The sequence below is a fragment of the Cynocephalus volans genome, chromosome X (assembly GCF_027409185.1).
Source record: "Cynocephalus volans isolate mCynVol1 chromosome X, mCynVol1.pri, whole genome shotgun sequence".
NCBI lineage: Eukaryota > Metazoa > Chordata > Mammalia > Dermoptera > Cynocephalidae > Cynocephalus > Cynocephalus volans.
Window position 1 is genome coordinate 28730425 of NC_084478.1, and position 17729 is coordinate 28748153.

The window sequence follows — 17729 nt, forward strand, 5'->3', positions numbered from 1 at the left end:
GAATTGATCAATGATTTCAGCACAGTAGCAGGATACAAAATCAACACACAAAAATCAGTAGCATTTCTTTTCTCCAATAGTGAACATGCAGAAGGAGAAATCAAGAAAGCCTGCCCATTTACAATAGCCACCAAAAAAATAAAATACTTAGGAATTGAGTTAACCAAGGAGGTGAAAAATCTCTATAATGAGAACTACAAACCACTGCTGAGAGAAATTAGAGAGGATACAAGAAGATGGAAAGATATCCCATGCTCTTGGATTGGAAGAATCAACATAGTGAAAATGTCCATACTACCCAAAGTGACATACAAATTCAATGCAATCCCCATCAAAATTCCAAAGACATTTTTCTCAGAAATGGAAAAAAACTATTCAGACATTTCTATGGAACACTAAAAGACCACGCATAGCCAAAGCAATGCTCAGCAAAAAAAATAAAGTTGGAGGCATAACACTACCTGACTTTAAGCTATATTACAAAGCTATAATAACCAAAACAGTTTGGTACTGGCATAAAAACAGACACACTGACCAATGGAATACAATAGAGAATCCAGAAATCAACCCACACACTTACTGCCATCTGATCTTTGACAAAGGCACCAAGCCTATTCACTGGGGAAGGGACTGCCTCTTCAGCAAATGGTGCTGGGAGAACTGGATATCCATATGCAGGAGAATGAAACTAGATCCATACCTCTCACCGTATACTAAAATCAACTCAAAATGGATTAAGGATTTAAATATACACCCTGAAACAATAAAACTTCTTAAAGAAAACATAGGAGAAACACTTCAGGAAATAGGACTGGGCACAGACTTCATGAATACGACCCCAAAAGCACGGGCAACCAAAGGAAAAATAAACAAATGGGATTATATCAAACTAAAAAGCTTCTGCACAGCAAAAGAAACAATTAACAGAGTTAAAAGACAACCAACAGAGTGGGAGAAAATATTTGCAAAATATACATCTGACAAAGGATTAATATCCAGAATATATAAGGAACTCAAACAACTTTACAAGAAGAAAACAAGCAACCCAATTAAAAAATGGGCAAAAGAGCTAAGTAGGCATTTCTCTAAGGAAGATATACAAATGGCCAACAGACATATGAAAAAATGCTCAACATCACTCAGCATCCGGGAAATGCAAATCAAAACCACATTGAGATACCATCTAACCCCAGTTAGGATGGCTAAAATACAAAAGACTCTGAACAATAAATGCTGGCGAGGCTGCGCAGAAAAAGGAACTCTCATACATTGTTGGTGGGACTGCAAAATGGTGCAGCCTCTATGGAAAATGGTATGGAGATTCCTCAAACAATTGCAGATAGATCTACCATACGACCCAGCTATCCCACTGTTGGGAATATACCCAGAGGAATGGAAATCATCAAGTCGAAGCTATACCTGTTCCCCAATGTTTATCGCAGCACTCTTTACAATAGCCAAGAGTTGGAACCAGCCCAAATGCCCATCATCAGATGAGTGGATACGGAAAATGTGGTATATCTACACAATGGAATACTACTCAGCTATAAAAAAGAATGAAATACTGCCATTTGCAACAACATGGATGGACCTTGAGAGAATTATATTAAGTGAAACAAGTCAGGCACAGAAAGAGAAATACCACATGTTCTCACTTATTGGTGGGAGCTAAAAATTAATATATAAATTCACACACACACACACACACACACACACACACACAAACCGGGGGGGGGGGGAAGAAGATATAACAACCACAATTATTTGAAGTTGATACGACAAGGAAACAGAAAGGACTTTGTTTGGGGGGAGGGGGGAGGGAGGAGGGAGGGAGGTTTTGGTGATGGGGAGCAATAATCAGCTACAATGTATATCGACAGAATAAAATTTAAAAAAATAAAAGAAAAGAAAAGAAAATAAAGAAAAAAAAAAAGAAAATCTGGAGGAAATGGATAAATTTCTGGACACATAGAAACTACCAATACTGAAGCAAGAAGAAGTACTAAAATTGAACAGACCAGTAAGTAATGAGCAATGAGATTGAAGCAGTAATCAACACTCTCCCAACAAAGAGAATCCCAGGACCAGATGGCTTCACTGCTGGATTCTACCAAACCTTTAAAGAGGAATTAACACCGATTCTCCTTAAACTATTCCAAAAAATTGAAACAAAGACCGTTCTCCCAAACTCATTCTGTGAGGCCAGCATCACCATAATACCCAAATCAGACAGAGACATAACAACAACAAAAAAGCTACAGGCTTATATCCTTGATGAACATAGATACAAAAACTATCAACAAGACATTAGCAAACAGAATATAACAGCACATCAGAAAGATTATACACCTTGATCAAGTGGGATTCATGATCAAGTGGGATTATGATCAAGTGGGATTCAACATGTGCAAATCAACAAAAACCATATTATTATCTCAACAGATGCAGAAAAAGCATTTCACAAATTCAACATCCCTTCATAATAAAGGCTTTCAACAAATTAGGTAAGAAGTAAAGTATCTCAACACAATAAAAGTCATATATGACAAACCTAGTGCCAATGTCATCATGAATCTGGAAATGCAGAAAGCTTTTCCTTTAAGAACAGGAACAAGACAAGGATTTCCATTCTTACCACTCCTATTCAACATAGTACTGAAGCCAATGTAATTTTCTAAAAATAATCAAGGTCATTTTATAATCTGTTTTCCCTTATGCTATTAAACATTCTTTTTGCTTTTCTTTTGTTGTGGTTGCACAGTACATTTTTCATTGATTATGAATATTCATGAGATACAAAGCTGACTGTCACTACTCGTGCCCAAAATGTAATGCCTAGATCCATACTGGCAGCATGCCCATTCGTACAAATTGCGATTATACCCAATGTCCCCCACCCAATTATCCCCGACTTCACTACCCAACTCCCTTTCCTCCACTCCACTTTGTATCCCTAGGTACGTTCTCTCCCTCTGCAAGTCCAACACACCACTGTGGTCTTTCTTTGGTTCCTTCTTTCTCTCTTAGCAACCACTTATGAGTGAGTACATGTGGTATTTATCCCTCTGTGCTTTGCTTATTTCACTCAACATATTTCTCCAAGCTCATCTGTGTTGTTGCAATTGGAAGGATTTCATTCTTTTATGGCAGAGTGTTATTCTATAGTATATATATACCACATTTTCCTTATCCAATTATCCATCAATGTACATTTAGGTTGGTTCCATATCTTGGCTATTGTGAACAGAGCTGCAATGAACATGGGCGTGCAGGTATCTCTTCGACATGATGATTTCCATTCCTCTGGTATATACCCAGAAGTGGGATTGCTGGATCATATGGAAGATCAATCTGTAGTTGTCGAGAAAGCTCGATGCTGTTTTCCATAGTGGTTGTACTAATTTACAGTCCCACCAACAGTGTGGAGTGTTCCCTTCTCTCCACATCCTCATGAGCATTTGTTATTCTCCATCTTTTTGGCTATAGCCAGTTTAACTGGAGTGAGGTGGTACTGCAATGCGGTTTTAATTTGCGTTTCCCTGATGACTAGTGATGTTGAGCATTTTCTCATGTACCTGTTGACCTTTTGTATGTCTTCCTTTGAAGAATGTATATTCAGTTCCTTCACCCATTTTTTAATTGGGTTATTTGGTTCTTTGCTGTGTAATTGCTTGAGTTCCTTGTATATCATGGAAATTAATCCCTTGTCAGATGCATAGTTAGCAAAAATTTTCTCCCAATCTGTAGGTCATTGTTTCACTCTGTTGATTGTTTCCTTTGCTGTGCAGAAGCTTTTTAGTTTGATATAGTCCCATTTGTTTACTTTTTCCTTGGCTGCTTGTGCTTTCATGCTCATGTTCATAAAGCCTGTGCCCAGAAAGAATTGCTGAAGTGATTCACCAATATTTTCCCTTAGTATTTTTACAGTTTCAGGTCTTATACTTAAGTCTTTAATCCATTTTGAGTTGTTTTAGTATATGGTAAGAGATGCATGTCTGGTTTTATTCTTCTGCATGTGGATATCCAATTTTCCCAGCACCACTTATTGAAGAGGCAGTCTTTTCCTCAATGTAGGTTTTTGTTGTCCTTGTCAAATATCAGATGGCTGTAAGCCTGAGGGGTGATTTCTGGGTTCTCTATTCTACTCCACTGGTCTGCCTGTCTATTTTTTTATGCTAGTACTTGCTGTTTTGGTTACTATAGCTTTGTAGTATAATTTGAAGTCAGGTAGTATTATGCCTCCAGCTTTAATTATTTATTTATTTATTTATTTGCTCAGGATTGCTTTGGCTATTCAGGGTCTTTTGTGATTCCATATGAATGTTAAGATTGTTTTTCCATTTCTGTGAAGAATGTCATTGGTATTTTGATGGGGGTTGCATTGAATCTGTAGATTGCTCTGGGTAATATAGACCTTTTTACAATGTTAATTCTTCCAATCCAGGAGCATGGAATATCTTTCCATCTTTTTGTGTCTTCTTTAATTCCTTTCAGTAGTGGCTTGTAGTTCTCATTGTAGAGATCTTTCACCTCCTTGGTTAAATTGGTTCCTAGGTATTTTATTTTTTTGTGACAATTGAAATTTGGCTTACTTTCTTGATTTCTCTTTCTGTTAGTTCATTATTGGAGAATATAAATGCAACTGATTTGAGGGATTTATTTTGTATCCTGCAACATTACTGAAATTATTAGCCAGCTCTAGGAGGTTTTTGATAGAGTCTTTAGATGTTTCTATATATGGGATCGTGTCATCTGCAAATAGGGACAGTTTGACTTCATCTTTTCCAATCTGGATGCCCTTTATTTCTTTCTCTTGCCTGATTGCTCTGGCTAGTACCAGAGGTGGTATGAGTGGGTATCCTTGTCTTGTTCCTGTTCTTAACAAAAAAGCCTTCAGTTTTTCCCCATTCAGAATGATACTGGCAGTGGGCTTGTCATAGATGGCTTTTATTGTGTTGAGATACTTTCCTTCTATACCTAATTGGTCGAGAGTCTTTCTCACGAAGGGATATTGAGTTTTGTCAAATGTTTTTTCAGCATCTATTGAGATAATCATATGGTTTTTATCTTTGAGTTTGCTGATGTGATGTATCAACATCAAACATGATGTTTGTTGAGTGTGTTGACTTTCATATGTTGAACCATCCTTGCATCCCTGGGATGAATCCTATTTGATCATGGTTTTTAATTTTTTTAGTGTGTTTCTGTATTCTGATTGCTAATATTTTATTGAGGATTTTTGCGTCTATGTTCATCAAAGATATTGGCCTGTTATTTTCTTTTTTTGGTTTCTTTATCTGGTTTTGGTATCAAAGTTATGTTGGCCTCATCGAATGAGTTTGGGAGAGTGGCTTCTGTCTCAGTTTTTTGGAATAGTTTTAGGAGAATTGGTATTAATTCAGCTGTAAAGCCACCCAGACCTGGAGGCCTTTCTCTGTTGGAATATTGTTGATTACCTCTTCAATCTCGTTGTTTGTTGTCGGTCTGTTCAGGTTTCCTATATCTTCTTGATTTGGTCTGGGTAGTTTGTATGTGTCCAGAAACTTATCCATATTTTCCAGGTTTTCATTTTTGTTGTCATACAGTTGTTTATAATATTCTCTAATGATTCTTCATATTCCTGTGCTATTGGTTGTAATGTCCCCCTTTTCATTTCTAATTTTTGTTATTTGGGTCTTCTCTCTTCTTTTATTTATTTATTTATTTATTTATTTATTTATTTATTTATTCATTTATTTATTTATTTCGTTAACCTATCTAATGGTTTGTCTATTTTATTTATCTTCTGAAAAAATAAACTTTTCGTTTTGTTGATCTTTTCCATTGCTCTTTGGGTCTCTATTTCATTTAGTACTGCTCTGAACTTAATTATTTCTCTCTGTCTACTACCTTTAGGATTAGATTGTTGCTGTTTTTCTAGTTCTTTGAGGTATAGGGTTAGGTCATTTATTTGAAGTCTTTACATTCTTTTGATGTAAGCATTTATTGCAATAAATTTCCCTCTGAATATTGCTTTTGTAGTATCCCACAGGTTTTGGTATGATGTGTCTTTATTTTCATCAGTTTCAAGAAATTTTTTGATTTCCTGTTTGATTTCTTCTTGGATCCATAGGTCATTCAGGAGTCTATTGTTTAGTTTCCATCTATTTATATAGTTTCCAGAGTCTTGCTTGTTATTAATTTCCAGTTTTAGTCTGTTATGGTCTGAAAAGATACTTGGGATGTTTCAATTTATTTAAATTTGCTGAGACTAGATTTGTGGCCTAATATGTGGTCTATCCTGGAGAATGTTCCATGTGCTGATGAGAAGAAAGTATATTCTTTGGTTGTTGGGTGAAAAGTTCTGTATATATCTGACAGGTCTGGTTGGTTTAAGGTGTAGTTTAAATTCGGTGTCTCTTTGTTGATTTGTTGCCTGGAAGATCTGTCCTATACTGGGAGAGGGGTGTTCAGGTCACCCACTATAAATGTATTAGGTCCTATTTCTTTCTTTAGGTCTAAGAGTGTTTGCTTTATGCATCTGAGTGCTCCCATATTCAGTGCATACATATTTATGCTTGTTATGTCTTCTAGCTGGATAGATCCTTTTATCATTATACAGTGGCCTTCTCTGTCTCTTTTTATGTTTTTTGGTTTAAAGTCTATTTTATCCAATATAAGAATAGCTATTCCTGCTCATTTATGGTTTCAATTTGCATGTTATATCCTTTTCCATCCCTTCACCTTTAGTCTCTGTGTGCGTCTACAGATGAGGTGGGTCTCTTGAAGACTGCATATACTTGGGTCTAGCTTTTTAATCCAATCAATCAGTCTGTGTCTTTTGATGGGAAGTTTAATGCATTCACATTTAGGGTAGTTATTGACAAGTATTGTTTAATTCCTGTCATTTAGTTGCTTTTTGTTTAGATGATTCAAATATCTTTTGATCATTACTTCCCCTTTTATTTCTCTTCTTCAGTGTTAGCTGGAAATTTGAGGTGGCATGATTTAGCTTCTTTCTCTTTCTCACTGGCATTTTTGTTTTAACATCAGGTTTTTCTCTTTCTTGTATATTCATGATAGTGAATATTGTTCTTCGGATTCCAGATGCAGGACTCCCTTGAGAAATTCTTACAGGCCTAGTCGTGCAGTAGTGAACTCCCAGAATTTTTGTTTCTCTGAGAAATGCACTATTTCTCCCTCATTTCTTAAGGAGTGCCTTGCTGGGTAAAGAATTCTTGGCTGGCAATTTTTTTCTTTCAGTATTTTGAATATATAATTCCACTTTCTTCTGGCCTGTAGGGTTTCAGTTGAGAAGTCTGCTGTTAGTCTGACAGGGGTTCCCTTATAGGTGACTTGTCATTTTTCTCTTGCTGCTTTTAGAATTCTCTCTTTGTCTTTGAGCTTTGCAAATTTGACGATAATGTTTCTCAGAGAGGATCTTTTTGGATTGAATCTGTTTGGCAACCTTTGAGCTTCCTGGATCTGAAGGTCTGCATCTCCCCCTACACCTGGGAAGTTTTCTGTTATTGAACTTTTCAATATCTTTTCCTTTCTCCAGCCCTTCTGAAATACCCACAATTTGGATGCTAGAGCACTTGAGTTTGTCTGCTATCTCTCTTAATTTTTTTTCATATTTTAAATTCTTTCCTTTTTTTTTTTTTTTTGGTCTGCATGGGTTATTTCAAAAAGACCACCTTCGATATCTGAAATTCTTTCTTCTGCTTGCTCTAGCCTGCTGCTCACCTCTCTGTTACGTTTTTTATTTTATTGACTGAGTCTTTCATTTCTAGGAGTTCTGCTACACTCTTTTTTTAAGGTATCAATCTCTTTGTAAATTTCCTCCTTCGTGTTCTGGACATTTTTTCTTGTTTCATTGTGTTCTCTAATTGAGTCTTCTTTTACCTCTTTGATTTTTCTTCAGATCATTGCTCAGAATTCCTTTTCAGACATTTCAAGGATTCCATGTTCTATGGGGTCTGAAATTTGAGCATTACTGTATTCCTTTGGTGGTGTCATATCTTCTTGTTTTTTTGTAGTTCTAGTATTTTTTCATTGATGTTTGGTCATCTGGTAGAGGACTTGCTTCTTCTACTACTCTGGGGTTATCTATGAGGATAAAGACTTCTTCCTCTATTTTCAGGCTCTACTAGTGACCCTTCTTATATCTATGTAGTCAAGTGAGCAGCAGGTTGCCTTTAGAGTGGCCCTGGCTGGTACTGTGGTGGTGAACTGTCCTTGCAGTGACAGTAGGTGCGGCAGTTGCTATATAACATCACCTTGACTCCTGTTATAGAATCTGTGGCCATAGACTGAGCTCCCAGTACCACATGGATCTCGGCTCACCTCTGCACTTGCTGGGCCTATGGGCGCTTCCCTCTGGGGCCTAGGACTGAGCCCTGGTGCCATGTAGGTCTGAGCTCACCTCAGAGGCTGCTGCAGCTGTTGGCACTTCCCTCTGGGGCCTAAGAGTGAGCCCCAGTGCCACACGGGTCTCCACTCCTTAAATATTCTTTAAGAAAATGATTTCAATTCTTCCAAATCAGGAATAGATATGCTGCAATTCATTTAACTAGTGCCCTATCATTGGACCTCGGGGTTTTTAAAAACTTACTTAAATTAACACTTTAAGCCTTGTACATAAATATTGGTATATATGTGATTATCTTATTAAGGTAAATGTCTAGAAGTAACATTACTGGGGCAAAGTCTATTAAACATATACAGATTTTATCCATAATTTCAACTATCTTTCCAAGGAATATAATTATGCCAAATTGTAATTTACTGGTGTTTATTTCCCTGCATGTTTTATAGCATTAGGTATTTTCAGGGTTTTTTTTTTTTTTCTTTCTAATCTTAGCCCAATTTTCCAGAGAAAAAGTTATGTCATTGGTTTAATTTTTATTCCTTTCACTATAAAGAAGTCAAGCACTTTTTAACACAATTACTCTTCACTTTTCTGGTGAATTGTCTTTTACATTTCTGTCCAAATTTCTACTTTGGGATTCATCTTTTTTTTCTTTGTAAAAAGCTCTGTATGTTAAATATAAATAACTATGATTGTGTTATATATTTAAAATTATTATTCTGGTGTTTCCTGTGTCTTTGATGGTACTTTTGACATTAAGAAGATTTTCATTTTTATGTTGTCAAACCTATTAATTTTCTGTGTTTGCTTTTATGTTTAAAAATTATTTTCCATTTTGATATCAGAAATTATTTTCCTATGTAAGCTTCAAGTTCTTTTCTCTTTTATAAAGAGCAAGAATCTAGTGTGGATTACTTTTTAATGGTAGGAGAATTTTGTTAATCAATTGTTCTGGCATGTATCACATAACTTTCATTTATTTATTTTATTTAGTTAGTTTAGAATAGACTTTCCTTTCTTTTCTGATTTAAAATTTCACCTTTATTACATACCTTATTTATATACAGATTTATCTCTGGACAGTTCTCTCTCACAGTTTGTCAATCACATGGGATAAAAATGTTTTAAGTATTGTACTTTTATAATGTATTTAAATACCTGATTGTGCAATTCCTCTTAATTCATTTGAATTTTTCAAAGTTGTCTCTGTCGGAATGCAAACTAGTATAGTATAAATGTCAACATTATTGTTAGATAAGGAGAGCTACAGAAGTTTTGAAATGAAGGAGAGCAGACAGGAACTTAGGGAAAATGTGGCACTTTGGCTGGACCCAGAATGATGACTATGATTTGGCTTGGCAGAGAGGAAAGAAAAGGGACATTCCAGACCGGGGCGAATAGCCCGAGCAGCGCCCAGAATACTGAACAAGCAGTGTATAACGGGTGATGGGAGAGTGAGGGTGAAAGGGATCTAACATTTGTGGAATACCTACTGAATGTGAGTCACTATGCTAAGAATCTTATAGGAAAAACTCTGAGGGCAGCTGAATCCTCATACTTTCACTCCTGTGCCAGTGCATGTTCAGTGCCTTGTTTTCAAGCCCTTCCAATTTGGATGCAGAACTCAGTGTTTCTTTGACTTTCTGAGAAACAATTTGCTCACACAAGAACTTTATTGGTCAAAGTAAACCAGTTTCTTGACCTCAACACCATACATTTCAGACCAAAAGATCAGTTGTCATAGGGTGCTATCTGGTGCATTATAGGGTGTTTATCGCTGACTTCTGCCTGCTGGATGCCAGTAGCAATTCTGCTCCCTGATAGGGACAACTAAAACGGTCTCCAGACATTGCCAAATGTCAAACTGGGGACAAAATCAACTCCAGTTCAGAAACACAGATTGCAACAAAGACAGGAAAGTTTACAGGGGGGTTTATATTACACAGTGCACAATATATAATCTCTTTTTGTTTTCCTCCCTGAAGTGCCTTCGTGGTTTTTGCCTTGGATTGATTGTACCCCCCAAACCTTGAATCCCCCCACCCCTGTGATGGTGTTAAGAGGGTGGGAAATCCTATTATGGTAACTTAAAGATGGAGCCTTGAAGAGGTGATTAGATTGCAGGACCATGCTGTAGTGAATGGATTAATAATTGTGGTCAGGGGCATGGTTTGAAGGGCTTTAAAAGGAGATTGAGGAGGTTCATCTCTGCTCTCTCTGCTTCTTGCAATGAGAAGGGTCACTGTCACCACCACCAGATATGTTCCTTGGACTTTGGACTTCCCAGCCTCAGAAACTGTCAGCAATAAATTTCAATTTCTTTATAAAATACCCAGTTCCGTATATTTTGTTATAAGCAACAGAAACAGACTAATACAGTATCTCTACAACTAGGTTTGATTTGCTGTTGTTGCTTGTTTCTTTTTGCTGAATTTATTGCACAGTGTCTCAACCACGGCACTACTGACATTTGGGCCAGATAATTCTCTGTTGTGGGGAGCCTCTCCTATGCATTGTGGGGTGTTTAGTGGTACCCAGGAGATGCCAATGCTACCACCACCACCCCAAGTTGTGACAACCAAATCTGTATCTAGACATTGACAAAATTGTCTCTGGTGGAGGACCGCTGATACAACTATACCAAAGATAGGAAATTTGTAGGGCTTTATTCTATACAATCCATAAGATATAGCTTAGAAACCCTCTATTTTTTTTTCCCTTTGGAGTCTATCACTATCCTTTCAGTGATGGAGATGCAAGGATTACTCAAAGCCCAAATATTTGAAAGCTATGAGAGGCCCAGAGGGACTACACCAAGCTAACTCCTGCAAGAAAGGAGAAAGCTGGTGCAGCCCTGAGCTCGGTCATGTCTCATCTTCTGTGGTAGTATCCAGACCTTGGCCATGTAGCAAGCTGAATATAGTATTAAAAGAAGTACAGAAAGGAGTGTGTGAACAGGACAGAAAATGATCTCAGTGTTTCCTACTAATGAATCAGGACATCTTTGCTGTTTCCAGCATGTGCTGTTTTCAGCACATAATGTTCCCATTCTGTGCACTTAAGGCTTTTGCCCTTTGTGCATTCCCTATTCTAAACAGGCCCCTGTGTTCCCAAAGGAGCCCCTTCTTGGTTACTATGCAACTGGTTGTTTTGTTTTTCTTATGGTCTCTCAAGGATTCTCCATCTCAGCACTATTGTTTTAGGCCAGATAATTCTTTGTTGTGTGGGACTGTCCATAGATTGCAGGGTGTTTAGCAACTTCTACCCACTAGATGCCAGTAGTTCCTCACCCCCCGCCCAAAGTTGTAGCAACCATTACTGTCTTCAGATATTGTCAAAGGTCTCCTGGGTAGCAAAGTACCCCTGGTTAAGAACCGTTCTTCTGTTTGTTATTAATTTCTAGTTTTAATCCATTGTGGTCTGAGAAGATACATGGGATAATTCCAATTTTTTTGAATTTATTGAGACTTGATTTGTGACCTAATATGTGATCTATCTTGGAGAATGATCCATGTGCTGATGAGAAGAATGAATATTCTGAGGTTGTTGGGTGGAATGTTCTGTAGATATCTGCCAATTCCAATTGGTCTAGAGTCTTGTTTAGATCTTGTGTTTCTCTACTGATTCTTTGCCTAGATGATCTGTCTAATATTGACAGTGGAGTGTTCAGGTCCCCTGCTATTATGGTATTAGTGTCTATTTCCTTCTTTAGGTCTAATAGAGTTTGTTTTATAAATCTGGCTGCTCCAACATTGGGTGCGTACATATTTATGATTGTTATGTCTTCTTGATGGATCAGTCCTTTTATCATTAAGTAGTGTCCCTCATTGTCTCTTTTTATGGTTTTTAGTTTAAAGTCTATTTTGTCAGATATAAGAATAGCCACTCCAGCTCGTTTTTCTTTTCTGTTTGCATGGTAAATCTTTTTCCATCCTTTCACTCTTAGTCTGTGTGAATCTTTATGGGTGAGGTGGGTCTCTTGTAGGCAGCATAGAGTTGGGTCCTGCTTTTTGATCCAGTCAGCCAGTCTGTGTCTTTTAATTGGGGAATTTAAGCCTTTAACATTAAGAGTTGTTATTGAAAGGTGTTGATTTATTCCTAGCATTTTATTGGTTGTTTGGTTGTCTTAGGTGTCTTTTGCTCCTTGCTTTCTGATTTACTGTTTGGTTTCTTTGTTTGTTGGTTCCTTAGGTTGTAGATAGTGCACAGAAAGAGAAATACCACATGTTCTCACTTATTGGTGGGAGCTAAAAATTAATATATAAATTCACACACACACATACACACATAGACACACAAACCGGGGGGGGGCGGAAGAAGATATAACAACCACAATTATTTGAAGTTGATACAACAAACAAACAGAAAGGACATGGTTGGGGGGGAGGGGGGGGGAGAAGGGAGGGAGGTTTTGGTGATGGGGAGCATTAATCAGCTACAATGTATATCGACAAAATAAAATTAAAAAAATAAATAAAAAAAAAAAAAAAAAAAAAAGAACCGTTCTTCTGTCTCTACTTACCTTTCTCCATACACTGGCTCTTCTTTTCAGCCTTTTCTTATAGAAGAAATGCACACTTTTCTTACTCACAGACACTGAGTGATAGTTTTTGTTGTTGTTGTTATTTAGACATGATTGAGTAGGTTACTTATGAATATTAGAAATTATGAGATTAAGCACCTGGTATATGTCATTCAAATGTGTTAACCATTGCTATTAATTTTATCAGGAGATATTGAGCCTATATATAAAACCTTTAAAAGCAGACTTTAAACCTCAAATACCTATGCCTAGAGTGTTTAACTCTTTTTTCCTCTTAATTTCTGACTTATTTGTGTTCACAACTAAGGCAAGCAAGCTGTGGGAAAAGACAGTTGCATTCATTTTTCTCTTTATTTTGCCAGAAATGTTAAGTCTTAACTAATTCCAACGTTTCCATGAAAACTGAATTTTGGAATTTATTTTGCATCATTGTGGCGATATTGTTTGCAATTGTGAGATGTATGTTGCTTCTAAGTAAGGCATAAGAGATGGAATTATAAACAAAATTAGAGTTTTACTAAAATGGGTTCCTATGGCAAGAGTGTCATCTGATTTTTTTATATTTTCCCCAGTAGATGATATATTTCTCTTTCACACTCAATTTTTCCTCTGGTGTGTGTGTATATGTGGTTTTGACCTTTTCAAGACAAATTGAATCAAAAATTAAAAACAAAATATGATGAAAAGAAAAGCAAAGAATAAAAAGAAACCTGCCAGTCACATTACAAAATTACTAAACATGCAGAAAGTATTTCTGATCTTTAAAAAGGGTTTCTTTGTTCAATTTATTACACAAGGGTGCAATTTTCCCTAGATTAGATTATAAGGTGTTAATACAAAGTTGGGGTACACGATTTTACTTATAATATCACAAAATTTTAGAGGTGAAGGAGACCCCAAATTTTTTTAATCTAACCATCCCATTTTATGAGTGGAGAAATTGAGACCTAGAGAAGACAAGTGACCTCCCTGGAATTTCTAATCAGTGGTTAGTGACAGAATTCACGTAAGGATATGATTCCCAGACAGTCAGACACGTGTTCTCTTGGTTACATCTATCAGATAATATAGAACTGTAGAATCTTCTAGAAGATTTAGCACTTATTTTCTAATGAACTAAAAAATAATTCAGGAATGACAGTGGAGATATGTTTAGGGATTACTGTGGCACCAACCATTGGGGGTGCTGGGGAGAGAATATTTTGACTGGAATAAGCTTAATGAAAGTGATGTATGCTGCAATTCAGCGCAACTATTATAAAGCAAGAAAAGCACCATCACTGCCTTCTACCAAGTCTTTAAGACAGATCGACATGGCAGACTATTAAAGAAACAAGATTTTACCAATACATAGCATTCAATTTTTCCCCACAAAGTATCTCACGCTCTCATTTTAAAAACATTTTTTTATTAAAGAACATACACAATATTGAAAGCTTAGAGTTATTTAAGAATCAGTTATGTCTTCAAACTGCCAGTATGTTTCCAATAACTTTCTTATGTATCTTGAATACTGTGTATGTTCAACATGCCTTAAATCTTCCCGTAGCTGGTACAACTTTTCAATGTAAACATAATTCTTCTTGGGTTTTCCTCAAGATTTTCCTGGTCTTTTTTCTGTGTCCCCTTTTTTTGTTTATGGAAGTTGTATCGCTTGGCCATCGCTACAAGATCTTCTGGGACACTCTGATTTGCTCTTTTCAGAATTTGAATCAATTCATTGGCAATCTTTGAATTATCTTGAGTGATAAGGGAAATTGACGTTCCAGTCTTTCCTGCTCGTCCAGTACGTCCTACTCTGTGGATATATTCTTCAATGTTTTGTGGGAAATCATAATTATATACGTGTGTGATATCGTTAACATCAAGTCCTCGGGATACTAAATCAGTTGTAATCAATATCTTCACTTTTCCACTTTTAAAGTCTTCTAATGCTTCCTCTCGATCACATAGCTCTCTGTCACCATGTAGTGATTGCACAGGGAGGCCTTGGATACCAAAATCACTTGATAAGTCATCAACAACAAGTTTTCGGTTGACAAACACTATGACTTTGTCTTTTGGTGACATATTCTCTAGGAATTCTTGGATAAGAGCTCGTTTTTCTGCTTCTGTGGTAACGATTATATTTTGCTTCACTGTGTTTACAGCAACTAGATCCAGAGTGCCAACATAAACAATCATAGGCTCTTTCAAATAAGACTGTGCAAGTCTACGGACAGAATCTGGCCAAGTTGCACTTGTCATAACAGTCTGCCGATCTGGGCGCACATCTAACAAAATTTTCTTAATCTGGTGCTCAAGCCCCAGATGTAGCATTTTATCTGCCTCATCTAAGACCAAGTAGGTTATGCTTCGTAGGTCAACAAACTTATTCATTTGCAGGTCATTCAGTCTTCCAGGAGTTGCAATAATGATATCTACACTTTTGGTAATGCCTTGAATTTGTCCTTCTCTATTTCTACCACCATGTATACAAATACTTTTCAGACCTTTATATGAATATTTAGAACATTCAGCTTCCACCTGAAGAGCTAATTCTCTGGTGGGAGTGAGGACTAGCATGCCAGGTCCATTCCTTTGTTCTCTAGATATCGGTTGACCATCAAGATGAATAAACCCAGGCATTAAGTAGGACAATGTTTTGCCTGTGCCAGTTTGGGCAACTCCTATAAGATCTACTCCTTTTAAGGCAATGGGCCATGCCTGTGCCTGAATTGGTGTTGGTTTTTGAAAACCCGCCCTTGTTATGCTTTTCATAAGTTCTGTGTACGGACGGAAAGCGTCCTCAAATTCACAAGCTGGATTAGGGATGGGACGCTTCTCACCATCTTTCAAGTCATCACACATTACGTTGTAATTTTCTTTCCTCCACTTGTCTACCTGTTCTTTAGACATGGAGCTTGTAGCTTTGGATTCTGTGTAAAAGTCTTTCTTAATTGGTGGTAAATCTGCCCACTTTCTTTTTTCCCACGCCACGGCTTCTGCCTTAATACGATCCAAATCCATCAATGGCGGAGCTTCTCTGACAACGTTAACTGTGCTTACGTCTCTCCCAACAGGAGGTTGGGACGCAGCATTATCCACATCCGATTCTGAACGGTACCTTTCTTGTCTTTTAATAAGAGTATCTATAGCTGCCTTGGCCTTTGCTTTCATATCTTTGCTGCCAAAAATTTTCACTACTGCTTCGCAATCCCCCTTTTTAATCTGTATTTTAGTGTTTGTCGAACGCTGTAGGTCTTTTATTTTTGACCCACCACGACCAATGACTGAGCCAACCAGGTGGTTCTCCAGTCTAAAGCAGAGTGGTGGTTCATGGGAGCCTGCGGCTCTAGGACCCAAACCGCCTGAGGGGCCATTCCAACTGCTGCCTCTGCCACCTCTGTCATCGCAGCTGGCCCCAGGAGCTCCTGGACTACGCTCTGCCCTCTTCCAGTCCGGGACCCGGGACATTGTAGGGTAGAGGTAGTGTCGGTGCCAGCTTCTGGCCTACATATGGTCAGGAGATGCGAGAAGGTCTGGTCTGCCGCCTCCCACTCTGCAGGCTTTGAAGCGGCTGTTACCTAAGCAACCAGTGTTTGAGGCTGCAGAGGGGAGGGGCGTTGAATGCCTGACCAATCACGGGGCCGGGACTAGTGTGATGTAAGCAGGTGGCTGTGACGTACATTTAAAGAGGCACTCCCTCTCAGGGGCTGACCCTGCCAGCAATTACAGGACCCTGAGAGAGCGCCTTCCTAACTTTTGTGACCTGAGTGTCCAGCTCGCTCTCACTGTCGTCATGATAGTTCTGGCTCAGCTTGGGGGCAACCTTGAAGCAGGCCTTAAATTTGTACACATTGAACTTTTTATAGGCCCATTATTTCCATAGGAGAAAAAAATAGAGTTCTAAAAAATTAACTTATTTGTTTGTATACTTGTGTGTTTATGTGTTTATTTGTTTTGGTAAATTTCTTTTGGAGTATCAACAATACTTGGTCTAGAGGAATTCATCACTCCCCTGCCCTCTAGTGTAAATTAAATTATACCATCAATGGTCTCTCAGGTACATACTCAGGGATGGCATTTTGCCTCTGATTCTTCAGCTAAACCCCAGCACTTGTCCAGGCAGTTTCCAGATATTATCACAGGGATGATGGTTAGAAGAGAGGCAGAGTGCGGCCTGAGGGACCTTTGGGGGTGTTTTCAGCGGTTTGTCATTCTTCTCGGTGCCTCTTAATTTTTTCCCTTTCCCTGTGGTTTCATATATTCTGAGATCTTAGCACTAGAAGGTTCTGTAGAAGTCATTTATCAGGTATAATGCAGAAGACAACCTGGCAGCAATCTGGACAGCTGGGCATCCAGCTTCTATTTGAACAATCCCAGAGGCAGGAAGCTCACTTCATTTCAAGGATGTTCATTCTTTTGTGAGGCTGTTTAATGGTCACAGAGATGATGTGCTTCCACTTGCTTCCTTAGATCCTTCTTCTGACTTCTGAAGTTACACAGAATAGATTTCATTCTCCTTGTATCCCTGTGTATGTAAGGACCACTGTCAAATCCCGTTAGGATGTTTGTTCATCAGGGTAACATTTGAGTTTCTTCAACATTTCTTGCTATGACATAGTTTCCCAGATCCACATCATCCTGTTCCCTCTGCTTTGGAAATGTCTCAATGAGGACCTTTTCTTATGCAGCACATAGATCTTAAAAAAAAAAAAAAAAAAAAAAGATCTGCAGAAATGGCCTTACCATAAAAGTACTTTTAGGGCCTCTTCACCGAGCATGGCAGTTCTACTAATTTGACCTAAGATCTCCTGAGACACAAAGCTGTTCGTAGTAACATAATGGGCACTT

At 37.8% G+C, this 17729-nt stretch overlaps 1 protein-coding gene across 1 annotated transcript; it reads right to left on the reverse strand.

The window, feature by feature from the left end:
- Positions 1-14510: 14510 nt before the first annotated feature.
- LOC134368697 (probable ATP-dependent RNA helicase DDX53) lies at positions 14511-16349 on the reverse strand (the record flags this gene model as incomplete). The annotated part of the gene is made up of 1 exon (XM_063085108.1): positions 14511-16349. A coding segment is annotated over exon 1 (1839 nt), but the record flags the coding sequence as incomplete, so codon positions are not given.
- Between the last annotated feature and the right edge of the window lie 1380 nt (positions 16350-17729).